At 58.5% G+C, this 26,207-nt stretch overlaps 1 protein-coding gene across 1 annotated transcript in view; it reads left to right on the plus strand.

Annotated features, from left to right (window-relative positions):
- Positions 1-1,117: 1,117 nt before the first annotated feature.
- PDGFRB (platelet derived growth factor receptor beta) overlaps positions 1,118-26,207 on the plus strand; it is a 33,472-nt gene continuing 8,382 nt past the window's right edge. The window contains exons 1-18 of the mRNA XM_026122660.2: positions 1,118-1,861; positions 14,398-14,475; positions 15,603-15,899; positions 16,332-16,598; positions 16,812-16,939; positions 17,285-17,459; positions 18,113-18,305; positions 18,552-18,667; positions 19,181-19,307; positions 19,756-19,967; positions 20,817-20,911; positions 21,204-21,336; positions 21,985-22,089; positions 22,221-22,331; positions 22,864-23,017; positions 24,435-24,601; positions 24,886-25,004; positions 25,740-25,862. Of these exons, the coding sequence (XP_025978445.2) occupies positions 14,415-14,475; positions 15,603-15,899; positions 16,332-16,598; positions 16,812-16,939; positions 17,285-17,459; positions 18,113-18,305; positions 18,552-18,667; positions 19,181-19,307; positions 19,756-19,967; positions 20,817-20,911; positions 21,204-21,336; positions 21,985-22,089; positions 22,221-22,331; positions 22,864-23,017; positions 24,435-24,601; positions 24,886-25,004; positions 25,740-25,862 (2,583 nt within the window). The 5' untranslated portion in view covers positions 1,118-1,861; positions 14,398-14,414. The remainder of the gene's footprint in view (positions 1,862-14,397; positions 14,476-15,602; positions 15,900-16,331; positions 16,599-16,811; positions 16,940-17,284; positions 17,460-18,112; positions 18,306-18,551; positions 18,668-19,180; positions 19,308-19,755; positions 19,968-20,816; positions 20,912-21,203; positions 21,337-21,984; positions 22,090-22,220; positions 22,332-22,863; positions 23,018-24,434; positions 24,602-24,885; positions 25,005-25,739; positions 25,863-26,207) is intronic.

The following is a 26,207-nucleotide window of genomic DNA, read 5'->3' on the forward strand; positions in this document are numbered from 1 at the left end:
AGCGCGTTCTGCACCGCGCAAGCCCCACGCTCAGGGGGATGATGGGGAAAAGGGAGGATGCCAGAGAGATGTCCCTATGGATGGGGAGGGGGCTCTGTGCTGGGCTCCGCGGGGAGGTGGTGTGAAGGTGGATGCATCACCTGGGGGTTCCCGCGGCCCAAGCCCGCGCTTCCCTTTGCCGGGGAAGCCAGACGAGAGCCCGCAGTAAGACGCTCCACTTTGGTTTTTCATCAGTGAATAGAAAACCCTGAGATAACCGAGATAAGTGGCCGTCTCTTTGACTTGCACAGTGAATCATTAGCCGTCTCCGCTGCGCACGCTTCGCCCTGGCAGAGCCGGCGGGGATGACGCTGCCTGGCAAACAAACCGGCCCCCAGCAGTGTGGTCTGCATGGGAAGGGTTTGGGGTTTTTCTTGGAAAAGGGAGAAAGAAATGGAGAAGCGTATCCTCACAGGGGAGCCTTCTCTTTAAGGAAACATTGCATTTTCTCTGTTTTTCTTTTTTGGAGTCAGATTAAGGCACAACTTCAGGAAAGAAACTGAGGCAAGAATTGACTGTCCAAAGAGCTTCTGCACCTTGTTTCACTGGCAAAGCCAACTGCGCAGCTCTCCTTGTTGTGGGCCAACAGCAGCGTTTCAGCTGTTCAGATATTCTCACAAAATTTATCCGAACTCACCAAAACGGGGCGGGGGGAGACTTAAAGCACATTCATTAACCTGTTTCTGAGCGCTTAAGGGTGCTCAGGCATCGCCTGCCCGGAGCGCACGTGCCTCGTGCAGCCAGGGCGGGCACGGGAGCGCTGCGGGTCTCGCTGCAAGCTGGTGCTGCGGGCGGCTCGGCTCATTCCTGCCCGCGGCCCCTAGCACTCCAGCAGAGTTCAAGCGCGCGGCGTGCGCGCGTTGGCGGTCCCCGAGCGCCAGCCGCCACGGCCGGAGTCGCAGTCCTGGCACGGCCAGGGAGGCATCCGAAGGGACCGCGCGGAGTCAGCTCAGCACAGGCCTTCTTTAATAAAAACATGAGTCAGCTGCTGGCGTGGGCAGCGGATTTTCTAAACATCCCCTCATATCCTGAGAAAGGAGGGGGGGCTTGAGGAAAAAAAAGAGAAAAAGAAAACAGGGGAAAAGGCTAGAATTGAAAGCAGACACAGGGAGAGGGCAGCTCCCCTCCCTCTGCTTTAAGGAGGCGACGGCCGGGCTGTTCGGGCTCCTTTTGTTTCCCGCTAGCTGGGCCCTTGCTGCTCCCCCCTATCGCCGCCTGCGGCAAAACCCCCCTCTCTTTGCAGCCACTTTGGCTTCTCCTCCTTTTTCTTTTTTTTTCTTTTTTTTTTTTCACCTCTTCCCGCTCAGCCTGTTGGGCTCTAATCGAAAGTTTTGCTCCGCAAGCGGTCCCGGCAGAGGGTGGAGGGAGAAGGCAGGCAGAGGAGGAAGTCGGCGGGAGTCAGCTCCTCCTTGGAGCGGGAGCCTCCCCCCTTCTCCTCCTCCCGAGGTCGCTTTTATTTATCCACGCACACGCACGCACACGCGTGCACAGCCTCCGCCGGCCGCTGCCTCCACGCCGGGGCCTGGGGCGGCCGGACCCCTCCCGGGCGGGCTGGGGGCTGCCCGGGGCGCTGCGGGGATGCGCTAGAGGAGCAAAGCCTTGGCTGCAGCCCAGCCCTGGCACAGCCTGTCCTTGCCTTTTTTTTTTTTTCCCTTTCCCTTCCTCCTCCTTTTACTCCTTCCCTTCCCTCTCTTTCTCCTTTAAGTGGAAAAGCCTTGCCAGCTGGGAAGGCAGGCGCTAAAGACAGCGGCAGAGGAGAGCGAGGCATTCGCAGCGGCCAGCACCCCAGGACACGGCTCGCCCGCTGCGGCCCCCGCGCAAGGTAAGCCCTCGGCAGCCCCGTGCCGCTCACCCCGCCGCTTGGCCCCGGCTGTCACGCCGGGACACCCGGAGCCACAGCACCCTCTCCCCGAGCCATCCCGGCTCCCCGCCGAGGGGACCGGCTCTGCCACGAGGGGCTGGTGCCCTGAAACGTCTTGCGCTTGGCAGAGAGTGGCCAAGCTCCACGGCATCCCGCAGGAAAAGCCGTCCTGTGGGAAAAGCCGTCCCATCAGCTCGCGCCGGGTTGCCGAGAGGTGCTCCTGGGCTGGGACGATGGGGCGCAGAGAGCAGGGGACCCGCGGGGATGCTGTGCCCATAGGACAGGAGCGTGGGGACCCCCCGCCGCAGTGGCAGCCGGGTCCCGGGGCAATTTTGGCTCCCCCTGTGCAGTGCAGGGGCTCGCCATCCTGCCGGCTGCAGCCCTCCGTGCCCCATCTTGGCACATGCCATCGGCAGCGGTTCCCAGTTTCATCCCCCGGTCCTGCGGCTATCGGGGAGCTGGGATGTGCGTGGGAAGGGGCCGGTGGCCGTCGCAGCGAGCGTCTCTCGGAGGCATAAGCATGCCAATCCGGGCAGAGGGACTGCGAGGTGAGCTGGCCCGTGGTGACGCCCGGGCACGGGCACCGCAGGAGGTGAGCGGCACCCCCTCGCCCGCCCCCGCCACCCACCGCGTGGCTCCCAGGCGGCTCGTGGGAGGCCGGCGTGGGAACGCGGGCTCTTGCTGAGCTAGGAGATGCTCGGGGCAGCGCTTTGGCTTGTGTTTCCCTGCCGTGGTTTCCACGGGCGCTGAGCGCTCCCCAGGCACTGCAGGATTGCTGGAGCTTTAACCGTCCAACACTGTTGTCCCTAAACGCTCCCAGGGACGTGACATTTCTGTCACTGACCCTTGGATGGATTTCTGTCCCCATGGGCCAGGCCGGCCCCGGAGATGGATGTCTGCAACCCCGGCACTCGCGCTGGGGCTTTTCGGGGCCGCTGCAGGAAGCAGCGTGTGTGCGGTCACCGGGCAGCAGGGAGGGTTTCAAAGCAGGGCTCGGGGTGCCGAGGGATATGGTGCTGCCTCATCGCTGTCCCAGAGCAGCTGGGGCTCTGCTAAAGCAGCTGGCAAACAGCGAAGGCAGCAGCTGCTGGAAGGCCGGTGGCAGGGTTCGGCATACAAACCCCATCTGCAGGGTCTTGGCAGGCTCTAATCTTTTTGGATGTTCTTCCCTTAATGACAAGGGCTAGAAAACTTGATCCTCAGCGCTCCCTGGGCCGTTTCCCCCTTTGACACGTGGCCAGGAGAAAGCGTTCGTGCATCCCATGCTCCTGGGGAAGTGGCACGTTTCCTTTCGGCAGCCTCAGCCGGCAGCAGAGATACGGCTCGGCCTGGCAGAAGGCACATGCCGGGCTGATTCAGCGTGGAGGTAGCTGCCTCTGGGTTGGCAGCCTGCTCTGGGCACGCGCCTGATGGGAGGCTCGGAGTCACTCCCTGACTTTGCCGCCACCCTGGCACGGGTGGCTGGTGGCCCATGCTGCTGTCCCTGTCCTGGGGCCAGGAAGCACCTCTGAGTCAGTCAATGCATCAGGAGAGGTTGATGTATACTGTAATACTGCAGTTGGTGTACTCAGCAATGGCTTGTTGTCAAATGCTCTGGGCATTTCCAGTGGGGTCCCACAGGGCTCTGGCCTGGGCTCGGTTCTGCGCAATCTTTGCATTAACAGACTGAACGATAGCAGAGCATATGTACTAAATACTGCGCTGATGCCAGGCTCGGGTGGGCAGCCAGGACTTTGGCAGATGAGAGCTCAAAATGGTCCCCGTGGGCTCAGGGAGGAGCCTGGCATCAGCAAGGCAAAAATGAGTTGGGACAGCATGCTGCGTTTCGGAAGGAAGCATTAAATGGCTGTGCATGGTCTAGGGAGCTAACTGCCTCGGCAGCGTGTAGTGTGGGAAAGGATCCGGGGGCTGCAGTGGACACAAACCAGATTGCGCTGTGCGGTGCAGGGAAGCCAGCAGCCCTTCCTGTGGGCTGTGCCGAGAGGAGCCCGGCTGGAGGCGGCCTGCACTGGCCCGTCCCACGCTGGCGCGGAGGGGCCGGGTCCCCTCCGCCGAGCAACGCGGGTCCGGCCGCTGGGTCCGAGCTGGAGCTGCACGCTTCAGCAAAGGTGCACAGAAATCGGGAAGGTTTGGGGAAAGCGCCGTGATGAGAAGGCCAGAAAAGGTTGCAAGAGGGCTGAAAGGAGGGTCGCTGGGGCTGTTGAGTTGCTGAACGCTGGGGAGAGGCAGCATGCGGTCCTCGAGTACGTGAAAGGTTGCTGCAAAGCAAAATGTTAGCTTTTAGGGAAAACTTCTGCAGATTTAAAGATAGGCTGCCCAGCGAGGCCGGGTGCTGTCAGTACCACAGCTTTCCCAGACCAATTAGGCAGCATCTGACTGGGGATGTGGTGCCACAGCTCGGCAGTGATGTGATGGTCTCCCCTCCAGCCTCGCTGTTCTTGGGTCTATGACAGGGTGTTCAAAACATTCAGAACAATACTGTTATGCAGAAAAGGGCATATAGTCATTCTCCAGCACTGCAGGGCAAGAAGAAATTGTCTTAACAGGTAACAGAGTAAAGCTGAGGTTAGGAAGCTCCTCCTGACCAGTGCCGTGACTGCGTTGGCCGGCTGTAGGGTCACCCTTGAGACAGACTGGTTGGACTGGCAGCGTCAGAGGTGTCTGTGCAGGCTGTGTCCCAGCCCGCACTGGGCCTGGGAGGTCTTCTGAGGTCTCGTCTGGCCCCGGAGGTCCGATGCCCCGATGCCCATGGCCAGCCCGGCTGCAGAGTGAGGCGGCCGCGCTGGCCCCAGGCCCGGAGCGGAGGGAGGTGCGGGACGGCGTGGCCCAGGCTAGCAGGAAGCGTCCTGTCTCCCCGAGGGAGGATCCAGGGCTGGATGCTTCAGGGAGTTTGTTTGTGCTTAACCCGAGGGAAAGCAATCCCCCGGCGAGGATCCGCAAGGGGAGCATATAAACTGCGTATTGTTTCCTGAGGGGCTGGAGCGGCTCCAGAAGGCTCCTTCCGCTCTGCCAGGCAAATTGGACATAACGAGGCTTGTTTTAGGGGTGGTTATTTCCCCTCCTCCTCTCCCCGGTTGCCTAATTAGGCTCCCAGAGCCCAGCACACCTCTGCCCTCCTCTGCTCCCAGCGGGGACGCCTCTTTCTGGAAGCGCGGTGGTTTCGGGAAGCCGTGCGGGATGCAGATCCAGACATGCAGCGGGAGGCAGGGGACACCACGATGTGCCGGCCATCTCACCCTGTGCCTCGGTGCCCCCAGGCCCCTGGGCTTTCACCGCAAGCCCTGTGGGCATCTTGCTGCAGAGGGAGGCTGGGCACAGGGCTCAGGGGGTGCTGACATGGCCCGGGATGGACACCTGGGGTGCAGGCTGCTGCGTGACGCAGCCCACGTTTCTGCACGCCTTCTGCTCCCCTCTGTGCTACCACTGACCTGGAGGCCCTACGGTGAAAAGTAGTAGCAATATGAAAAGCCTGTGCAGGGAGGGAGTCTGTGAAAGCTCCCGTAAAAAGATTGTTGCCAAAAAAACTGGAATTTTTGTAGCGTAAATGGTGTATGGCCTTCTGCAAGCATTGGTGGGCTCATCGGCTCCCGGGTTTGCCGACACACTGCCGGGGCCATGCCCATCGGTCCTCCGACACCATCCCATGCTCTCCCCAACCTGGGGAGCGAAGGGGCTTGCAGGGCGCAGAGAGGGGCAGGAGGCTTTTGGGTGCGTGAGCAGAAACGGGGCAGGGTTGGAGAGCGCCAGGTGCAACCAGGGCTTTGCACCGCATGTCAGAGCCCCGGTGGCAAAGCCGGATCCCAGCCGGAGCGTGCTGGGAGACAGATGGAGCGGGAGACATGGGCTCCCTGCTAAGAAAAGGTCTCCCATTCCTGAGCCCAGTTTTCAGGTGGCTTCGCCCCCGGCGGGGCCGAGATGGGTCCACGAGGGACTCCCCCAGCTCCAGCGTGTCCCCCGGCAGCGGGCGAGGCGAAAGCCTGCCCCTCCGCACACGGCCCCATCCTGCTCGGCCCTGTGCGCCGGGCGCTCTGCCTTCCCCTTTCTGGCCCGTCTACCACGCAAAAGAGGCTGTGACTGAAATCTTAATGCTACCGAGACGCAGTAATTGGCACCAATTAAATTGCTACATTCATGTTTGAATTGCTTTAACTGGCGAGACACACTGTCTTATTTATACAAAAAAATATGTTTGCTTGTGGGTTTGTCTGAACTGGGGCCAGGAGAAAATAAACCATTTCAAGCTCCGCTCTCTGAAAGCGCATTCTCCACTTGCAAACTGGAAGTCACCTCGGTTTCAGTATTTGCCTAGCAAATGGCTGCAGAACAGAAAGCCCCGCTCCCCTCGGGGCTGAGCGCTCCCAGCACCTCAAGAGCGTCCCGTCCGCTCTCCCCCACCTTGCCCGGCTGCTGAGTTCCTCCCTGCGGCCTGGGAGCCTGCTGGGAGCGCACGGTCCAATGCAGAGAGGTGAATTCCTCGTGTGAAGCCTGGGACCTTGCCCCAAAGATTTACCACCAAAATACATCTGAAGGGCAAAAATCTTTGGGGCATCCTTTATTTGTGGCTGGCCTGAGCCTGGGTCGCCGGCATGCTGCTTGCCCAAGGCCGCCTCGGACGGAGGCAGAGCCACGAGGAGCCGGCGCTGTCTCCCAAGTCCCAGCCTCCGTCCCTGGCTCCTTATCCACTTACCAGGCTGTTTTGGAAAAGTGGGACCAAATCTCTAAAACCAACTTCCCTCCTTACCTCCCCTCGATTTACTGCCCTTTTCCCCCAGTGCCGTGGTCCCCAGGCCCTGCCCTGGATCCCGCGGCCGGGCACGGATCTCCCTGACCCGCTCCTCCCTGCCCGCGGCTCTGCTGAGCAGCTAATCCAGGCCACGAGCACAAAACCCCGTAGCAAAGCAATTTGCTTTGCCCAAACTCGGGTCCCTTGCAGGCAGCCGAGGAGAGGAGCCCAAACGCATCCAAGTAGATTATTTCCCTCCTCGCTGGCAGCGCCTCTCGGGCCGGCGTCTCACGGAAGTTTTCCAATTAGGACCAGATTGCTGCCGCTCGCCGAGATGGGGCCCGCCGGCCGCCCGCGCCGGGACACGGGCTTTGGCACGGGAGGCCCTGAAATGCCGCCCACTCCCGCGGCTTTGCACAGCTCCTGCATCCTCCCCAGGGCCGACGCTGGAAGCACAGGGAGGAGGGAGCAGGAGATGGCTCCGGTTCTCTGTCCGTCTCTTTCGCCATCCCTTGCAGCGGATGATTAGGGTTAATTAGAGCCAGCCAGACCCTTTGGACCGCTCTGCAGGCTGTGCCCCACCATAGCAGCAGCACTCGGGAGCAGGAGATGGGACTCTGTGTGTTGGGGGCTGCTTTCCTTCTGGCATCTCTCTTATTAAAGCATTTCCCTGTAATTAATAAGGAAAGACCAGTTGTGGCTCTCTGGCAGCCGCGGCACAAGCCCAGAGCGAGGAAGCCCCTGCAGCTGCCAGGGCACAGCAGCTGGGATGGCACCGGCCCTCGCGTCCGCTCCCTCCCCACTGCCACCGGCGCTGGCCCTGCCTGCGGCAAGGAAGCGGCTTGACCTTCCCGCGCGGCAGCCCGGCACGCTGGGCACGGCGAGCGTGCCGGGGAGGCTGGATGCTCCCCCAGGAGACAGCCAGCCCCGGCACCCCCGAGCAGCTCCCCCGCGTGCAGAGCGGGGTGGCGAGGCTGTGCATCCCAACGCCCCCAGGCCTCCTTCCCCGGGCCCCCTCGGCCCTCGGCCGGGGTTTTTCCCACAGCCCGGGCCAGGCTCCCGGGAGCGAGCGCCGGCCCCGGGGCCTGGCCTTTCTCCTGGAAGCGGAAGCGGGGGAGCATGCGCGGCTGGCAGGGCCATGAACACCGGCACTCGGGGCTGGGGGATTTATTTATAATGCTGGCACCTCTCCAAACAGATGTTTCGTTTTATTTTGAACTTGCATTGAATAGGTCACTCGTTTCCTCTGTCTCCCATGGGCTTAAATGGAGGGGCAACGTGGGAGGAATTAGGGGTGAGAGAGCACCGCTCAGCTTGGTCCCGTGGCTCCCCGCGCACGGTCCTTGCCCGTGAGCCCCGCATCCGCCCGGCAGGCCGTATGCTGGATTGCAGCGTGGCCTCGCGCGTGCGGAGAGGCAGCTGCAGCTGAAATGGGGCTGCGCGGGGATGACCACCCCGCAGCACCCAGGCGCTGACCCATGCCTGAAATAGCTGACCCCAGGGTTGCTGAATCACGCAGCTGGAGCTCAACACGGCTCGTCATGCTTCCCGGCAGCCTCCCCCTCTGCTTTGGAGTCACAGCCCTCATTTTTGGCTGTCAGATGCCGTCAAAGCCCGTGACAGAGCTTGGGAGCGTGCGCGGCTTGGCAGGAGCATGCTGGCTTTGCTAGCTCGTGTCTCGCTGGCTCCCGCGGAGCAGCGTCCCCGCGACAGCACCGGCTGCGGCTGCCCCTCTCCCCAGGTCCCTGCGGTGCCGGGAGCAGCCGGGGAGGACGGAGAGGCCGCAGCTGTTCCTCTGGCTGCGGGAAGATGCTGTGCCGGCACCTGCGTGCCCGAGCATCTCCCGGAGGAGCTCAGCGCGGGCAGCGGGGACCAGGGCCGGAGCGGGACTCGGATGCACCTCCTCCAGGTGTGCCGGGGACCGGGGTCCAGGTGCAGGCTGTGGTCGGGGCCGTCCATGCTGTCCTCGGGCTGCCCAAACCCGCGGCAGGGCCAGGCCAGGGAGCTGCCGGGGCTGCCGGCTCAGCCGGCTTGAGCACGGGCTGCTGCGGAGACGGCAGCTGCCCCTGCTTGGGCCATCACCCGCGGAGCCTGGGCCGCACCAGGGACATGTGGTTGTGGTTTCCAGCACTTATTCACAGCCAGCAGCTCAAGGAGCTCTGGCAAAGCCGCTCGGAGGGCTCGGGCCGGCGTCTGTGATGTCTGTGAGCGGGGCGGAGGAGCAGTTTGTGAAATCTCACCTCTAAGCAAGTTAAAAGAAAAAAAAGCACAAGCCCAGGCACAGCGCATGCGGGTTCCAAGTCCCCCTTGGTCCCCCCAGTGTGGGGGTGAAGCACCAGGACCCCCTTCGCCCCGGCAGGCAGCAGCGCGAGGAGACCGGGGGCCCCGCGTGCTGGGTGAGAAAGCAGGGAAAGCCCGTCTGGGGCCGCGCGTCTCGGGCAGGGATGCCCCGTCCGGGCCCGGAGGCTCCCAGCCCCTCCGCTCCTCCGCCCGGTTTCAGATTTCCTACCTCTGTGTTTTATCATCAGCTGTTTACGGGCCGGGGACAGGCTCTCTGTGTGCGCGCGCTGCCTAACTCCAGCCATGTGCTGGGAAAAAGAAAAAGGGCTCTGTGATGATAATCTGGCCTGTGAGTAAAGGCAATGTCATGGGAGCCGAGGGACCCCAGAGGAGAGATGTTGCAACTCTGGACAGTTCCAGCCAAGGAAAAAAAAAAGAAAACACTCAGATTTATTTAGATTAAAGGGTGGGAAAGAAGCAGTCGCAGAAGAAGGGGGAGGGTGGCAGAGGGAAAGAGGACCAGCCAAAGCGTTTCCCTGCCAGACAAGCAGGGCCTGGGTTTCAGGGGTCGCTAGCTGCTGTTTGGGGAGCTTTTTGCCTTCAGGAGCGGGGGACGGTGCCCCGGGCCGGGAGAAGCCCTCGTTCCCTGGCTGCAAGCGGCATCAATCATGGGATCCATCCGGGACTTTCTTATTGCACACGGGCACCCATGATCTCACGTAATGACTCAGATGCATTGAGGCAAAGAAGAAATAAAGTATATTTTACTTCCCGCTAATTTGCACCAGATGTCCTTTGCCTGCTTGGCAGGACCCCGAGGCCGGCGAGCATTGTGGGAGAGCCGGGAATCGCAGCCCGGCTGGGGCTGTGCCTAGAGGACAAGGGGAGACCGGGAGAGCTCGAAATAGAAAGCGAGAGGAAGGGAAAGGGACCGGCGTCTGTGCAAGAAGCCTGGCTGCACTTCTCCGCTCCAGCCTTTGCCACGGCTCTGCTGACACAAGCCCCCAAGCCAGCCGGCCCCAGCGAGCTGAGGCCATGCCCAGCACCCCTGCCCAGCACTGCTGGATTGGGGAAGCTCGGGCAAGGGAGCAGGACAACACAGGCTGACAGATGGCAAGTTGCCCCAGGAATCGCAACCATGTAGGGCAGCAGGAATTTGGGCTTGTTTGCCGAGAGGGGGACATGCACCCTGATTTCCAGCACAGAGTACATCCCCTCCCCGGTGACTGGTGGGCTGAAGTTGCTGTCGCTGCAGCCGCAGCCACACTCTCCCTCCCCAGCGTGCAGCGCCTGCTCCCTCCCAACACGCTGCCGGCACAGGCTGGCTCCCAGCTCCTGTGCTTTGGGGTGCTTGCAGGCCCCTACTGGTTCTCCAAATGGCGTGAGTGGTTTCAGGGAGAGGCAAAAATTGCAATCTAGAGATGCTCAGGTGGTGGGCAGTGAACCAAGAGGGCGTCCTGGGCATTGATCACCATCCGTTCAGATCTCCCCTGGTTTCTGCAGAGCTGCAAACGGACCCGTCCCACATGGGCCAGTGCTTCGGGGTGGACAGCGTCATATGCTACTCATGCCAGGGGCATTTGCCATACATGCAGAGATACTCTGCCAGGGGCACAAGTGCTGAGATCAAGAGTTGAGGGAAGAGGACTCAGATGCATGGCTGGACATGCCGAGCAATGTCAAAGTGAGCTCCTGCCTTGTCACCCCAGGATATTCAAGACTGAGCCCACAAAATTTATTTTGGGTATTAGCAAAGGCATCTCTGGCTTAGTAGCTTCCTTAAACAAGAAACAGGTGTGGAGCAGGGGGAACAGTTATAAATCAACAAGGTTTGGTGCAGCTCAAGCACCTTAGCAAGGCTCTGCGAGGTGGGGAGGAGAGGCAGAGATGGCTGATGAAATCATACCTCCCTAAAGGAAGGTGGGACTGTCCCCAACAGAGGCTGGATGCGGCCATTCCTCATATCCAAAACTGTGGGCTTTGCCCTGTCCCACTGCAGAAATTCAAGTTCATCGGCTGAAGTGGCATTGCTCCCTCCAGCCACCGTTTGCAGCAGCGAGGAGGGGACGGGAGGGAAGGCAGAGGAGAAGGCACAGCCATCGTGGGGTTTGGGAGGCAGGAGAAACGAGACCAAGCTGCTCTGGAGAAGCTGCAAAGTCATGAGACCAGGATTCATGAGACTTGAACCCTGTCCTGGCTGAGCCATGGATCTGCTGCTGCGGTGCCTGCCCTCTCCAGCTCTCAGACGCTTTCATTTCCACGAGCGCTGGAGCGGGCTGGAGAACCCAGAAGCCCTAGAGCTGGCTCCTTCCTCCCTCGTCTCGCTGCAAGCACAATCCACCCGCAAGAGCTGCAAGCTGCTCTGGGCATCCGGCGGAGCGACCCGCCGCATGCACTCCCGCCGCCCCCCGTGCAGCCCGCCGCCCGGGCTGACGCGATTAAAGCACAGAGATAAGGCTGGACAATGGGGCTTTGTCCCCCGGCAGGCAAGGTCGCCCGTATCTGCGTCTCGTTTTGACCTGAACCCACTTGGAAACACTCGCAGCCCTTCAGCACCCGGCTCTGGGCCTCGCTGCATGGCGGCACGGAGGCGAGGAGAGCAGCGGCTGGCGGGGAGCCTTCCTCCCCACGGCGCTCAGCAGAGCCCCGGCACGGTCGGCGCACGGGGCCACGGCGGCCGGCCGGCAGCGTGGCCAAGCCCGCCCAGCCCGCGCCTCCGAGCCAGCTGACCTCCCGTCCCCTCTCCCAGCCAAATTCCTCTTTTAGAATAATAAACAGTCCCACTCCAGCGAGAGAAAGCCTCCTTGCCCTGCTGCGGCCAGTTTGCCCTCACATCGCGGTGCTGGGGGGGGGGCTGGATCTGTGCTTGGGGACCACAGAGGGGAGGAGAGGGGCCCCAACGCGGGGACGGGGACGCAGCACGCTGCTTGGGCTGCTGCAAGGCGGGCGGCAGCCCTCGGCAGTGGCATTGCTAGAAGCATCTTATCACTCTTGCTGTGGAAAAAAAGCTGAGATTGAGGAGGGAAAGAAGACTTGCTTTCAAGGCTGGCAGGGAAATGGGTGCCTTTGGGTCCCTGTGAAACACGTGTACACATGCGTGTGCAAGCACATCCGTCCTTGTGATGGGTAGAGGAAGGTTTGTCCTGCTTAGCCAGGTTCTGGGCAAGGGGCTTAGAAGGGGGCTGTGTAAGTGGGGAGCAATCCCTTCCCCTCCCCGCATCCATCACAATGCAGCGTGTGGGCCTGTCAGAGATGCCAGCGTGTCCTCCAGGATGGGCAGATCCCTGCTTCAAGCATGCCTCTCGCCTGGGCCAGAGCAGACAGACAAGGGAGAGGTCACTGCTCTTCATGAGATGGTGCCACCCTCCCACTCCGCTCGGGAAGCATCTCCAAGAAAAATGCCTTTCTGCAAGACCAGCAGTTTTATTAAAACCAGCTATGAACACAGGAAAGGCAGCCAGAGGCGGCAGGCAGAGGGTGCAGGGCTCTCACTGCTCTCTGGAGCAATGTCTGTGCTAGCCCAGCGCCAAAATGCAGCGCCTTGCCTGCAGCAAGGCTGACGGTGGCAGTCACAGAGCTGGACAACTGACTAAAAGCTGAGCACTGGCTTGGGAAGATATTTGCTACTGGAAAGCAGAGATTTGAGATGGGCCTTCCAGCCTGACTTGTGCACACAGGCAGGGAGGGGTGAAAGGAGATGGTGATCCCCGGTGTCCTTGCAGCCTTGGACATTGAATAATGGATGAATCACACACCTCTGCAGAGGAGAATTGGGAAACAAAGCTAATTGTCCTGATGGCATTGTCTTGGGGGGCAACGAGATTAGGTTGTCCATCCTTCTCCCTCTCCTGCAGGCTGGTGTGCTTGGAGGGCAGGGCAGCAAGGTCGCATCCATTTACAGCCTGAATTGCACCTCAGTCCTTTCATCCTACCCACCCCCAGCTCTTCCCCAGAGGTGCTCTCATCCCCTCTGGCACAGGCAGAAGGAGTCACGGAGGGGTTTTCTGAAGGGAGGGAGGGAAGGAGAGAGGGAAGCTGCTGAATAAGCTGGAGACCTGGAAGAGTTTGCTGGTAGATCAGACTTTCCTGAGCCAAAGCAAGAGAATAATAAAAACATCTGACAAGCGCACGTCATTTAAAAACCATTTCCTCCTAACATCAAGCAGACCCAGACACAACTCCAGGGCCAAGCGGCAACATGTTGTTCAGTAAGAGACGGTACCTGGAGCCAGGTCGCAGCCCCAGACACTGCTAGCACAGGGGTCCTGGCATGCGGAGGGCAGCACGACGCGGGTGCAAGACACCCCATGAGCTGGGAGATGGGAGGTGGCCCAGCTGCAGGGCGGCAGCTCATCCCCGGATAGCAGCATGACTGGGTCATGACGTTCAGATCCACATGGAAACCTTCCCAAAGCCCAGGAGTGCTGAACTGCGGCTTTGGCTCTGCCGTCCCCGTTGCTCAACCCTCGGCGGCTGCCCGCCTCCCCAGCGCTTCGTCCTCAGGGGACCTGCTCCCTCGCCCAGTGCCATGGCAATTGCGCTTGTCCTATTTTCAGCCCAAATCAGGACGGGAAACTCTCCTCCCATTTGTTCCCAATCCTTAGGGATTGGCCCTCCATTTCCCCCAGCTTTCCCCTGGAAAGTCTTTTCCCCTCCCTCCTTCTTTCCTTATCTTCTTTGTCTGGCTTTACAGAAATGCTCATCCCCGACCTGCAGGTGTGAGGAGGGGGGGATACCTGTCACCCCATCACGCAGGGGACAGACGTCCCCGCTCATGGGAAACGTTGACCTGGTCTCTTCAGGACTGTCTGTTTGCACCAGGGAGGGTTGGAAATGCTCTGTGCAAAAGATTTCCTGAGAAATTTTGCAAAAGGGGATGTTTAACTAAAAAGCCTTCTTAAATAGTCCCTTTAAATATATGTGTTTTAAACCAAAATACAAGAAATCTTCAGGGGTTTTTTTTGAGGGGGGGAGTTGGTGGAAGAAGCAAAAAACGTGGGAGGAATAAGTGGGGGAAAACCCATTTTCTAGCAAGTTTTATCTCACTGGAGCGGAGGGAAAGCAAAGCTAGGGGAAGAAAGGCAAGGAGGAGAGCAGAGGACGGCGAAAGGCAGGACTCTGCAGCAGGGGGAGTGGCCTTTCCAGCAGAGATGAGCAATTCTTGACACAACTCCTGCAGCATCCAGCAAGATCCCTGTTTACCACTGGGAGATGCCTTAGAAACAGCTCCTTTGGCAGCCCCAGCGTGAGGGAAAACCAGGGCAGCCCGCCAAGAGGGAAAGGCTGAGCGAAGGTCCCGGGGCACCACGGTCTGGGCTGACCAAGCAGGCTGGAAAACTGGGAAGAAACACGAGGTTTCTGGCCGGGAGGAGGGAGCTGCCCCAACCCCACGGCTGCAGAGCGGGGAGGGGGGGTGGAGCGAGGCCCTGCCCGGGGCAGCGGAGGGAGCATCTCTGCTGGCTACGCTGCGCTCACCCTGCTTTGCTCTTGGCAGGACTCGGCTGCTGTGCCATGGACCCCACCATGCCGTGCCCCTCGCTGAAGGCAACCCTTGGGCTCCTCTTCCTCACCGGTGAGTGATGCAGCTGGGGAGGCGCACGTGGGTTTGGGCCCTGCACAAGGAACCTGCCCCGGGATGCTCACCCCAGCCAGGGCGGCGGGGAGCAAACGGTGCTGGGAGGCACAGACGTTACACAGCGCGCAGCAGGCTCGTACGTGACAGACAGACAGACATCAGCTCTCCGAGGCACACACTAGCCCGACTGTCACGTTGTGTATACGGGATGCATCCACCCCCTCTAATGACTTGGCTTCATCTGTCCACGCTGACCCAATCCTACCATGGGTGGGACGTGAAGTCCCAACTGGTTTCATGCCAACACACAGCTGGGCAGAAGGAGGTGACCTTCGTAGGTGCACTCAGCCCTTAGCAGATACCTGAGAAGCTACCAAAGCCAGATGCTATGGACGCCCCCATGGCAGGGAGGCTTTGATCAGAGCCCACTCACCCCATAGCCCCTACCCCGAGGCAATGGGGTGCCTGGCTGCACCTGCTCTGCTCGCAGCAAGGCAGGGTTTCCCTGCCGCTCAGGTGTGCGGGGCCCTGGGCGCTGTGCCCAGCTGCCCTGCAGAGCTCATGCCCCTTCCCAGCCCCGCTGGGACCTCTGGGCAAAGGGTGCAGCAGGGAGGATGGCAGCCGCCCAGGAGAGACACGGGAAATCATTCAGGAAGACCTTGCCTGCTCTATTGCTTCCATAGGATTTCCTGCAAGGTTTTCCTTCCATTCCTTGTTCATTTTCTTTTAAATTGACATTGTTTCTGGCTAGTCTGTGTCACTTCTGAAACTATCCCTATGGAAAGGCAGCCAGCAGAGCAGGGAATTGCACCATTTCCTCCCCCCATCCCCCACTCACTAAAGGCACTAATGGCCTTTCCAAGCCTTTGAAGGTGCCTCTGAGACCTACATCTGCCTTTGCAGAGAGAGGCTCATTTTGAGTCAACAGTACTGCTATCCATAATGTCAGCTCCTGGGACCACCTAGACCAGCTCATGGGACACAGAAAAGCCGAGGACATGAGCAAATATGTGGGGGATCCCCAGGTCACCTCTGCTTCCAGCCGTGTCCTCACCAAAGATTTTGCTCGGGCAAGTGTAACAGTATCACAGTCTCATCTCACTCCTCCAAATTCCCTCTCCCAGGTCTGCTGGAGGTAACGTCTGGGGGTAGCAGACTGCACATCGAACCTGGAGATGCTGAGATCGTCCTTAACCTCCACAGCACCTTCTCCCTTGTGTGCTATGGGGATGGCATGGTGGTCTGGGAACGGGAGGGTCAGGCTCTTGCCGCCTCGCTGGAGCACAAGGATGGTGTCTTCGTCAGCAATCTCACCCTCAGGAATGTGACAGGCCGTCAAACGGGGGAGTACGTGTGCACCTACAGCCCTGACCAGGCTCCAGAGCCAACAGAGAGGAAGGCTGTTTACATCTACGTTCCGGGTAAGGGACAGCACATCCTTGTCTCTGCATTTCCGTGGAGGTCTAGCAACCAGGAGAAAGAGGGTCCTGAATTACTGATTGGTTTCCAAGCACCTGCCTCCCAAAATCCTCCCTCCCAGAGCAGAGAGCTCTCAAGCTGTGTTTCTGGTTTTGGCATGTCTCTGGTATGTTGGGTCACAGGAGAGGCCCACGTTTCACGTGTTGGGCAAGTGATGGGGGAGGCAATGGTGCTAGCTGGTAGCTGGCTATGTCTCTCTCGCTCTCCCGTGAGTGGCTCTGTGTTGCTGTGATGAGGAGGAGCAGGCAAGGAGCAACCTACAGCAGCAGTCTGGAGACAACCCGATGTTGGACCAGTGCTGGGGGGGGGCACAGAGCAGCCATAGCTCAGCCTCAAGCAGCTTAATGTAACCAGCATGCCTCTCTCTCCCACAGATCCCTCCCTAGTCTTCCTCCCCACAGCCGCCGAGGAGCTCTTCATCTTCATCACGGGCTACACAGAGGCCGTCATCCCATGCCGTGTGACCAACCCGCAGATGCAGGTGACCCTCTATGAAAAGAAGGTGGAGAACCCCATCCTAGCTGCTTACGACCCACAGCAGGGCTTCAAAGGCTTCTTTGAAGACAAGACTTACTTCTGTCGGACAATTGTGGATGACCAGGAGGTGGATTCAGACACGTTCTATGTCTACAGGATCCAGGGTGAGCTGCCCAGGGCCCTTGTCTTTGTACAGCCCTGAACAAGAATTGGTCACTGCCCCTAAGCAGGGACACTTGAGATAAAAGACAAACCCAGATAAATGAGGAGATGATATGGGCACAGAGCCTGTGCTGATAAGCAGCTCTCCCAGTGCTCCTACTTTCTTGCTCTCCCCTTCCTTCATTATTCATGTCTGTGTTTGAAATCCTCCACAGTTTCCTCCGTGAATGTCTCTATCAGTGCGGTGCAGACCATAGTGAGGCAGGGAGAGAACATTACCCTGATGTGCACCGTGAGCGGCAATGAGCTGGTCAACTTCAACTGGGCTTATCCTCGCAAGAAGGTGAGTGCTCTGGCCTCATGGTCTCTGGGAAGCTCCAGCTTTTGGCCCAATGTCCTGTGGCAGCCACACATCAGTATCACGGCAGTACTCAAGAAGCTTCATCCCATGACAGAAGCTGTGGGATGCTGCTAAAGCTGCTGCCATGCAGGGAAACTTCAGGGGGAGATCCTTGTACTAAAGCTATCTGTCTCAGTGGCCTCTGATCACTGCATGTACCCTGTCCCCATCCCACCCAGACTGGGATCTTCTACCCCTTCTCCTCCCTCCCCATAAGCCTGGCTCTGCAGCTCTGATGGCAGAACATGCCTGATTTCACAGCATGTATCTCCTGTCCCCATTGTGCAGGCTGGGAAGGCTGTGGAGCCAGTGACTGACTTCCTGCCTGGATCTACCCATGAAATCCGCTCCATCCTCATCATCCAGAACGCAGAACTGGAAGACAGTGGGACATACATCTGCAACGTCTCGGAGGGCTACCACGAGAAAACAGACCGAAAAGATATCACAGTCCATGTGATCGGTGCGTTGCTGCCCACACACTCAAAGCCAGAACCCAGAGAAACCATGTGGGCATCCAGGCAGGCTCCAGGATGCCACAGTCTCTTCTCTCTGCTCAGCCTCCAGCTCTCTTCCCAGCCTCCAGCTCTCTTCCCTCCCCACCTCTGCCCTTAGTAAAGGAGGCAAAAAGCCAGCGCTCACCCCAGAGGGGCCTAATGTCATCCCTGCTCACTTCTAGGCTTCAAAAAATCCCAAATCCCCCACCATGGCTTTATGGGCCCCTCTAAGACACCTCATGGTGCGGGTGAGAGCTCTTTTGCACTGTACAGGGCCAACGCACTGCCAGCCCAAACTTGTCCCCTTGTCCATCTGTGTCTCTCCTCCCTTTGTGTAATTTGAGGGAAACTGTCCCATCTCTACAAGATGATAGCCTTTCCTTACGTGTTATCTCCCCCATGAGCTGCCCTGCTCCAAAGTACAACTCTGCACCCATGCTCCCCTTGGACACAGGCCTGAGACCTTGAAGGCTGGATCTGGAGCAAGCTGCCCAACCACTGCTTGGTGTTCAGGGTGTTTTGTTCCAGATCCATGTTTATCCTGCCCTGTGCCAGGCAGAGGGGTAGAAAGGGAGCCATGTCTCTCTCTGAAGCCCTTACCCCTCCTGCACCCTCTCAGAGCACGGCTTTGTGCGCTTCCACACTCACCTGGCCAGCACGGAGTATGCCGAGGTCCATAAGAGCCGCACCATTCAGGTGGAGGTGGAAGCCTACCCACCGCCGACCATCATGTGGCTGAAGAACAACAAGACGTTGACCATGGAGAGCAACAGCGAGTTCACCATCTCCAGCAGGAACCTCTCAGAAACCAGGTGAAAGCCCATCTCCCCTCACCAACATGCAGACAGTGGACAGGTCATGAGGCAAGCTAGAAATAGCCAGTTGGACACAGGGTGGCCAATGAACACTGGCCTTTTCGCAAATGGATTTTGTGCGTGCCACAGTTGGGTGGGAGCTGGTCCCTCTGGGTGCTGTCAGCCCCCAGGTATCTGGGGGAGAACATTACCCTGATGTGCACCGTGAGCGTGCTCATCACACCAGGCCTGTGTCTCTTCCAGGTACCAAACAGCTCTAGTCCTGGTGCGGGTGAAGCAGGAAGAAGGAGGATTTTACACCATCCGGGCTTTCAATGAGGACGATGTGCAGGAGCTGTCTTTCCATCTGCAGATAAATGGTGAGGATGTGCATGCAGAGACCAGACCAAGGAGTGTAGGAGAGGTCCTAGGGGGTGGTTCTGTCCTTCGTCGCAGGACTTTAGGCTGAAGCCCTTGCTCCTGGGACTACAGCCCCAGAGTGATTTTGGTCAATGAAGCAAGAGACATGCTCACTTGAAATATCTCGCTTTAAGAGCAAGGGGCAAGGAGGCAGTGCAGACACCACTGGCTAGGGTTTCACACTCTGTGCCAATGCAGTAGGCACAGAGAGGGGTGGGCAGCTCTGCTGATGTCCCCCCGGCCTCCCTTTGCTCCCTAAGGAAGTTAGACAGGGGCTGGTGTCCTCTGCCCCCGCCCCTCGCTTTTCTGGTTTTGTTGTTAGGTTTCAAAAATGAAACATGATTGAGGTTGTGGGTCCTAGTTCACTGTTCTTTCAGCCCTGGGCCATGTTGGGGGTGCAGAGGAATCATGTAGCCCTTCCATCCTGCAGGCAAAGTGGAGGGTTGATTCTCACCAGTGTCTGTTGGTTTCAGTGCCAGCCAAAGTGGTGGATCTCAAGGAGAACAGCAGTGCCAGCAGCGGGGAGCAGACCGTAACGTGCTCTGCTGAAGGGATGCCGCAGCCAGAGATCAGCTGGTCCACCTGCAGTGACATCAAATGGTGAGCAGAGAGACGGAGCCTGTGGGAGAAGCAAGGTTCCCATATCTATTATGATAGCAGACTGCTATTTTATTATATTCTGCTGGCTGTGCATTGATCACAGCCACGTCACCCCTGCCCTCTGATGAGCAGGGCTTGGGGCTCTGCTGCAGTAGCAGACTTAGGCCCATTGCCTGCAAGGAAAAGAGCTGGAAAATTAATTTAAAAATGAAACATGCTATATACTGGGCCCAGGAGACACCCTGGAGCTTCAGCTTAGTAGCTCACAGGGATCTGGACCAATGCCCTCCAGCTCCCCAGCAAATGGTGCAAGAAGGCCAAACAGGAGGAAGGGAAGTTAGCGGATGGTGTTTTAGAGCAAGGAGACTTCCTCCACACACCCAGGCATCCTGTGGTGGCATGGAGGACTGACTGCCTCTTTTGTTCCTGTCTCCTCCCCCCGGGGCAGGTGCAGCACCAAGGGGCACCCCACGCGGCTGCTGGGGAATGACTCCGCCGAGATCGGCCTGCAGACCAACGCCACGTACCACGCGGAGCTGCAGGTGTACCGCGTGAACAGCACCCTGCAGCTCCACAGGGTGGACGAGCCCCTGCTGCTGAGATGCACCGTGCAAAACTTCCTGGGCATGAACTCCCAGGACATCACGCTGGTCCCACACAGTAAGCGCTGCGGGAGGTGTTTGAGCTGGTAGGGGGGAGCTAGACTTTCCTCTCCATGCCTCCAGTCTGGAGATGCTGGGAGATAGGACTGTCCTCTGATGGCTGCAGCCCTCCAAGGCAGGAAGTCTGGATATTTATGCCCAGAGCAGAGCCTGCTTGGGGTCAGGTAGGAAAGCCGGCTCTAGGAGGAGCCTGGAGCCCCGTCCACTGGCCATGAACATCCTCTTATCACTGCTGAGCGGGGACGTCCCCTAAGGGAGGCGAGAGGAGAGGGCCAGAGCAGGTCCCCAGGGGCCTGTTATTAGCCTGCGGGTCACTAGATGGTGCCACAAACCTGAACAACTGTGGGCTAAACCTCCCAAATATGAGAGAGAGTGCTCTGAGCTGGGGGCTGGAGTTACCAGATCTTCCTCTGGGCAAACCAGCCTCCCAGCTCCTTACACCCTCCTGCAGTCAAACTGCTCCCAAGGTCACAGAGAGCCCTTCGGTGGCTGTAGCAACCCATCACCCCATCTTCCCCAGCGTGCTGGCACCACTAGTGCTGGACAGGTCTGCCAGGGAGGAGAGGAGAGGGACTTCCTCCAGTAAGACCCTGTCCCAACCAGAGGAGAGCTGAGGTTTGGTGTCTGGATCCGTTTAAAGGCCCCATGACATACCATCAGCCCATTGTCATCCCCCCCCAAGTAGATTGCTTGGGGGAGGCGTGTAGCAGGAGGGGGACAATAACTAGAGCAGGGAAGGGGAATGGTGCATAGAGCACTCTGTGTTGGTGTCCCCCCTTTGCCCAGGGTGCCCAGGCCACACAGGGACGGAGCAGTCTGACTGCTGTCTCTGTGGTTATCATTGTAGCCTTGCCGTTTAAAGTGGTCATCATCTCTGTCATCCTGGCCTTGCTGGTCCTTACCGTCATCTCCCTGGTCATCCTCATCGTCCTGTGGCAGAAGGTAAGGAGGGAGCACGCTCCCAGGCTGCCGTGGTGGTGCCCCCATGTTGAGTGCTGGAGGAGAGGGAAGCTGAGAGCTCCCTGCTGCCACAGCCCCAATGCTGTCCCACCTGAGCTGGGGACCATGTGCCTCCACGGGCCTCTGCATCCCTAGACATTCGTAGGCCAGATGGGGTGGGAGGCAATGGCTGCAGGGACCATGGGCTGCCTGACAAAGCCCATCCACACACCCCATGCCCTCCGTGACCCCCCAGCCTCTCAAGCCTCTCTTGCCCCTTTGCTCCTGTCTCCAGAAACCGCGTTACGAAATCCGCTGGAAGGTGATCGAGTCAGTCAGCTCTGATGGGCATGAGTACATCTACGTGGATCCCATGCAGCTCCCTTATGACTCCAGCTGGGAGGTGCCCAGGGACAAGCTGGTGTTAGGTAAAAGCTCTGCAGGTCCAACCTGACAGACTTGCCGGGTTCTGGCTGTCTGGGGAGGATGTGGCCAGTCCCCCAGTCTGGGGCACTGCATTGCTGGCATGGCAAAGCCAAGAGACAAGCACAGAGCCCTGGGAGAGATGCTGCCCTGGCGTGGGAACACGGGTACAGGGCGGGATGCTGCAGCATGGGAAGAGAGACTGGACCTGAGGCTGAAAAAAGGGATATTTAGGCCTTTTTGAGTTTGTGATGTCTCAGTGTTAGATCCCACACACTGGGAGGTGCAAAGGAGAGTAACCCAGGGAGATACTGGAAATAGGATGGGCCCCTTCCCTGTGACAGCCCTGGGGCAGAGGGGCCATCGGGGGCCACTGTGGAAAGCCATCTGCTCCCTTTGGCATGAGGCACTGGCTTTCTCCTGGCTATTCTTCCCTGTGAGTGGCAGCTCCTTCCCTTCACAGCCAGCCAGCAACCAGCCCCAGCCCCAACATCATAGCTCACCACTGCTGTCATTCCCACCAGGAGAGCTGCAGCAAGATTAGTGTCACCTGAGACAAGGGACGTAGCTTTTCCAAGCTCCTCTCCTCTCCGATGCAGCCTGTCCATGCAGGGAGTCCTCACCACCTTTGTCTCATTGCTGTTTCCCTGCAGGACGCACTCTTGGCTCCGGTGCCTTTGGACGCGTGGTGGAGGCGACAGCCCATGGTTTGAGCCATTCGCAGTCCACCATGAAAGTGGCAGTCAAAATGCTCAAGTGTGAGTCCCCTCCACCATCCCTCTCCCCCATCCCTCCATCCAAATGCCACGAGGCCGTCTGGTCCCGGTGTGCTCCCCTCCCCGTCCTGCTGGGAAACCTTGCCTCCACTCACACCAAGTCTCCCCAACAGCTACCGCCAGAAGCAGCGAGAAGCAGGCCCTCATGTCTGAGCTGAAGATCATGAGCCACCTGGGACCTCACCTGAACATTGTCAACTTGCTGGGGGCCTGCACAAAAGGAGGTAGCTGTGCCCCACTCACACAGGGCCCCGCTTGGCTCAGGGTGCCCCGTCTCCTCTCCTTGCTGCCCCAGGCCATGCTGCAGGGAAGAATTGTCCTCAAATAGAGTAATTCCTGGTTTCTGTTTCGAAATGACTTTCTGTTGCCTTAGGAAAGCCAAGTGGGGCTCCAAAAACTGTTCCTTCCAGCCTCCTGGAAGCTGAGAATGCATTTTTTCATTAACCCCCACCTCCCCACCCAGCCACAGATTTCAAAATCGAGAAATGTTCGCTGCCGAAAGAGTGGCTTTTCCCTGTGACCCTAGCCAGGAACATGTCCTATGAGCTGGTAGTATCCCTGGGGTGGGAAATGTGTTTCTGGGTTCGAGGCTCCCCTGGGGGTGCCAGGCCCCATATGCACATCTCAGCCCCCACAAGCTTCTCTCCCCTTTCTCAGACCCCATAGAGGTGGCCTAGGCCATGTGGGATGAAAACCACAGCCCCGGGGGACAAGCAGGAGAAAGGCAGGGCTGACGCAGGTACTCTCTACCACCAGGTCCCATCTATATCATCACCGAGTACTGCCGCTACGGGGACCTGGTGGACTACCTGCACCACAACAAGCACACCTTTCTGCAGTCCTACAGCGAGAAAGCCCGGCGAGAGGCAGAGATGTACGGGAACACCACCAAGGAGGACCACGTGCAGAGGTGCCTAAAAAGCAGCACTCTCTTTCTCCCTGGTGCCAGCCCCATCTTTTCCCCCATCACTGAGGGAATCTGGTACTCTGGATACCTAGGTTTCCTCCAGACCAGTAAAATAAGCTCTTCCCCTGCACTGGAACACGTTTGTCCACTCCATTACCTTGTGAGAATGCTCCCTGTGCCAGTCAGCCATCTTCAGACTGCTCCCGGCAGACAGTTAGAAGAGGCAATCTGTGTGTCCGGGAGGCTGAGTCTGCTAGCATACATGCTGGCTGCTCCGTGCCAGTTGGGAATATTCCCTGGCATCGTTAACTTTACTAGCATAACCATAGCTACACATCTAGTACAGAGAGGAAAGGTTTCCGAGCATGTCTTAGGCCTTGGAGACCTCAGTTCTGCATTTTCAGGGCACGTCTTGTTGCTACTATGCCTAAGGGAGAAGTGCTAGAAGGACTGTAGTTGCACAAGAGCTTTTAAGAGCAAAGAGAAATTGTCCTTCATCTGGTCACTGGCCATAAGGCGTGCAGGCACGTCAGTGCAGAGAAGCGGTCCCACGGGAAGTTAGAAAGCAGCATTTCCTTCCAGCATACCAAAACAGTAGTAAAACAGAGCAGTGTCGGGACATCAGCACAGCCACCTCCTGTGCTTTCTGCTTGAAGGCCACTGAGTTCCTCTTCAGCACCGAGCACAGCCTCCTGAGCTGCTCTCAGGGCCCAGGCTGAGTCTGCAGGGACTTGGCCCATGGCTCAGCTGCACAGCAGGTTTCCCTTGCTCAGCACCAGCATGTAGAAAGCCTCTGGATGCTGCTTCCCAGTTGCAGTTGTTGCTTGCTCAAGGGAGAAGTGCTCAGTGAGGGTGGACATACAGACCCTGCTGACCTAAACTAGGGAGGTTTAAATGTGGACTGAGCAATGCGGGCATGCTCACTCCGTTCAGCCTTCTTAGAGCTGGCCCCAGTCAGCGTGGGACCATGCACAGCTGGCATGGAGGGCTTTGCATGCCTGCTCTGGCTTGGCTTTCACACTCTCTCACCCCACGGGTGCCCATGGAGCTGCCTGGACCTGGCTCACCTCCCCACACTGCCCTGGCACCAAGCTTGACTGCTGAGCTAAGCCCGTGCTCTGCCAGGCCAGGAGGGCACAAAAAGCTGAAGCCTGCAGCCAAGAACACCTGGAGACCCTCGGGAGAATATGGCATGGCTATTTAAAGCTAGCACTGAGGCCAAACACCAGAGCTGTTTGGTGTTGGAAAGTCTCCAGTGCTATCTGCATATCTCTGTGTGCATGATGCAGGGCTTCATCCCCTGCTGGAACATTTTAGTGCCAGGGCTGAGGGTTCAGGAATTGTAGTCCCTCAAATTTTCCCATTGCCTGTGTCCGTCTGCTCCTCCAGGCCTGAACACCCCTTTTGCTTCCTCCCATAGCCACCTCTCCTTATCTGTTGAGAGTGATGGGGGCTACATGGACATGAGCAAGGACGACTCCCTGGATTATGTGCCCATGTCTGATATGAAGGGTGAAGTCAAGTATGCTGACATTGAGTCCTCCAACTACGGCACCCCGTATGAGCTGGACAGCTATTCCCCGTCAGGTAATGGCTGAGCCACAGCAAGAGGGAGAAGAGCTTGTACGTGGGGCACTGGATGCTCTTGCTTGCAGAGCTGGGTGATGCCTATCGCAAAGGTCACCTTTGGGACTATTCCAGCAATGGTGACAGACATCCTTGTGCTGGGAGCCCCCGGCTCTGCTGCTTTGTCCATGGAGGCTGAGCAACCCCCAGCAGGCTGGGTCCTTCCAGCGCAGGCTCCAGTGCGAGTCTGGAGGCATGCCAACTAACACCAGCGTGAGTGTCTGCTTGCCCTTCTCTCCCTCCAGCTCCTGAAAGAACAGACCGGGTGACACTGATAAACGAGTCTCCGCTTCTCAGCTACATGGACTTGGTTGGGTTTAGCTTCCAGGTGGCCAACGGGATGGAGTTCCTGGCTTCCAAAAACGTACGTATGTAGGCCAGTCCGTGGTGTCTGCAGTGGCAGAGGCAAGAAACGCTCTGCCATGTCCTGTGCTTGGCTTCAGCTCACTGTCCCTCAGTCCATGCCAACCTCCTCAAGGGAGAAGTGGCTGTGCAATTGAAGAGCTGCTGACCACTTCTCTTTGGATACGCAGCCCTGGGGATCAGTATGACTGTATTTGCACATGACAGCTAGCTCTGGCTTAGATCAAGCTTCAGACCTCAAATTCCCTGACTCTCAGCTCCTCCCAAGCCACCTGCAGCACAGCTGTGGTGCTGTATCATCTCCTTTATCAGGATGACCACCCCCAAACAGTGATACTGTCTGTGCTAAAGCACAAGGCACTCTGCAGCAGATCAGGCTGTCCAAACAGAGATGTCTCCTCTGCGCCAGCCTGCTGCTCACCTTTCATAGTCAGCACCTGGCAACCTGCTCTCCACTGGGTTATTCAGATTGCCCTCAGGAGATTTGGATGGCTGTTGCTGTCACAGGGGAAAGCAGCCCAAGGCAGCAGTGAAAAGAAGGTAGCACTGCTCATGGCTGTGAGGCATGGTTGTCCTTGGAGGCCATGTAGGTACCTCCAGTGATGTGAGGTGAATCCTGTCCTTGCAGCCCTAGGATGGGGTTAGCACTGGAGTTGGGCTGCTTCCCCAGGATCCTGTGGGTGCCCCTCAATGTTTCTGCCCCTTGCAGTGACCATGGCCTGCTTCCCCCTTGCAGTGCGTGCATCGTGACCTGGCCGCAAGGAATGTCCTCATCTGCGAGGGGAAGCTGGTGAAGATCTGTGACTTTGGCCTGGCAAGGGACATCATGAGGGATTCCAACTACATCTCCAAAGGCAGTGTGAGTGCCAGGAGCCGTGCAAGCCCCTTCCCACTACCTGCTCTGGGCCTGGCATCCACTATGCTTTCACCCTGTGAGCGGCCTGTCCATCATTGTGCCTGGGGGTGGTGGCAGGGCAGGACTCCCAGGTGATGGTGTCAAAGGCCAGCTGTCCTGCACCTGATGTGCTCTGTATGCCATGGAGTCGCAGAATCGCATGTCCATACCTCTGGGCTCTTACAGAAGAACCTGGATAGCTGTAGCAAAGCTAGGGACTACCACACAGCCCATCCTCAGGAGCAGGCCTGCATCCCTTCCCTGCACAGTGCTGTGTCCGGTCCTGAGCTGCAGGCAGGAGGAGTGCAG

Source organism: Dromaius novaehollandiae, chromosome 15 (genome assembly GCF_036370855.1).
Source record: "Dromaius novaehollandiae isolate bDroNov1 chromosome 15, bDroNov1.hap1, whole genome shotgun sequence".
Taxonomy (NCBI): Eukaryota; Metazoa; Chordata; class Aves; order Casuariiformes; family Dromaiidae; genus Dromaius; species Dromaius novaehollandiae.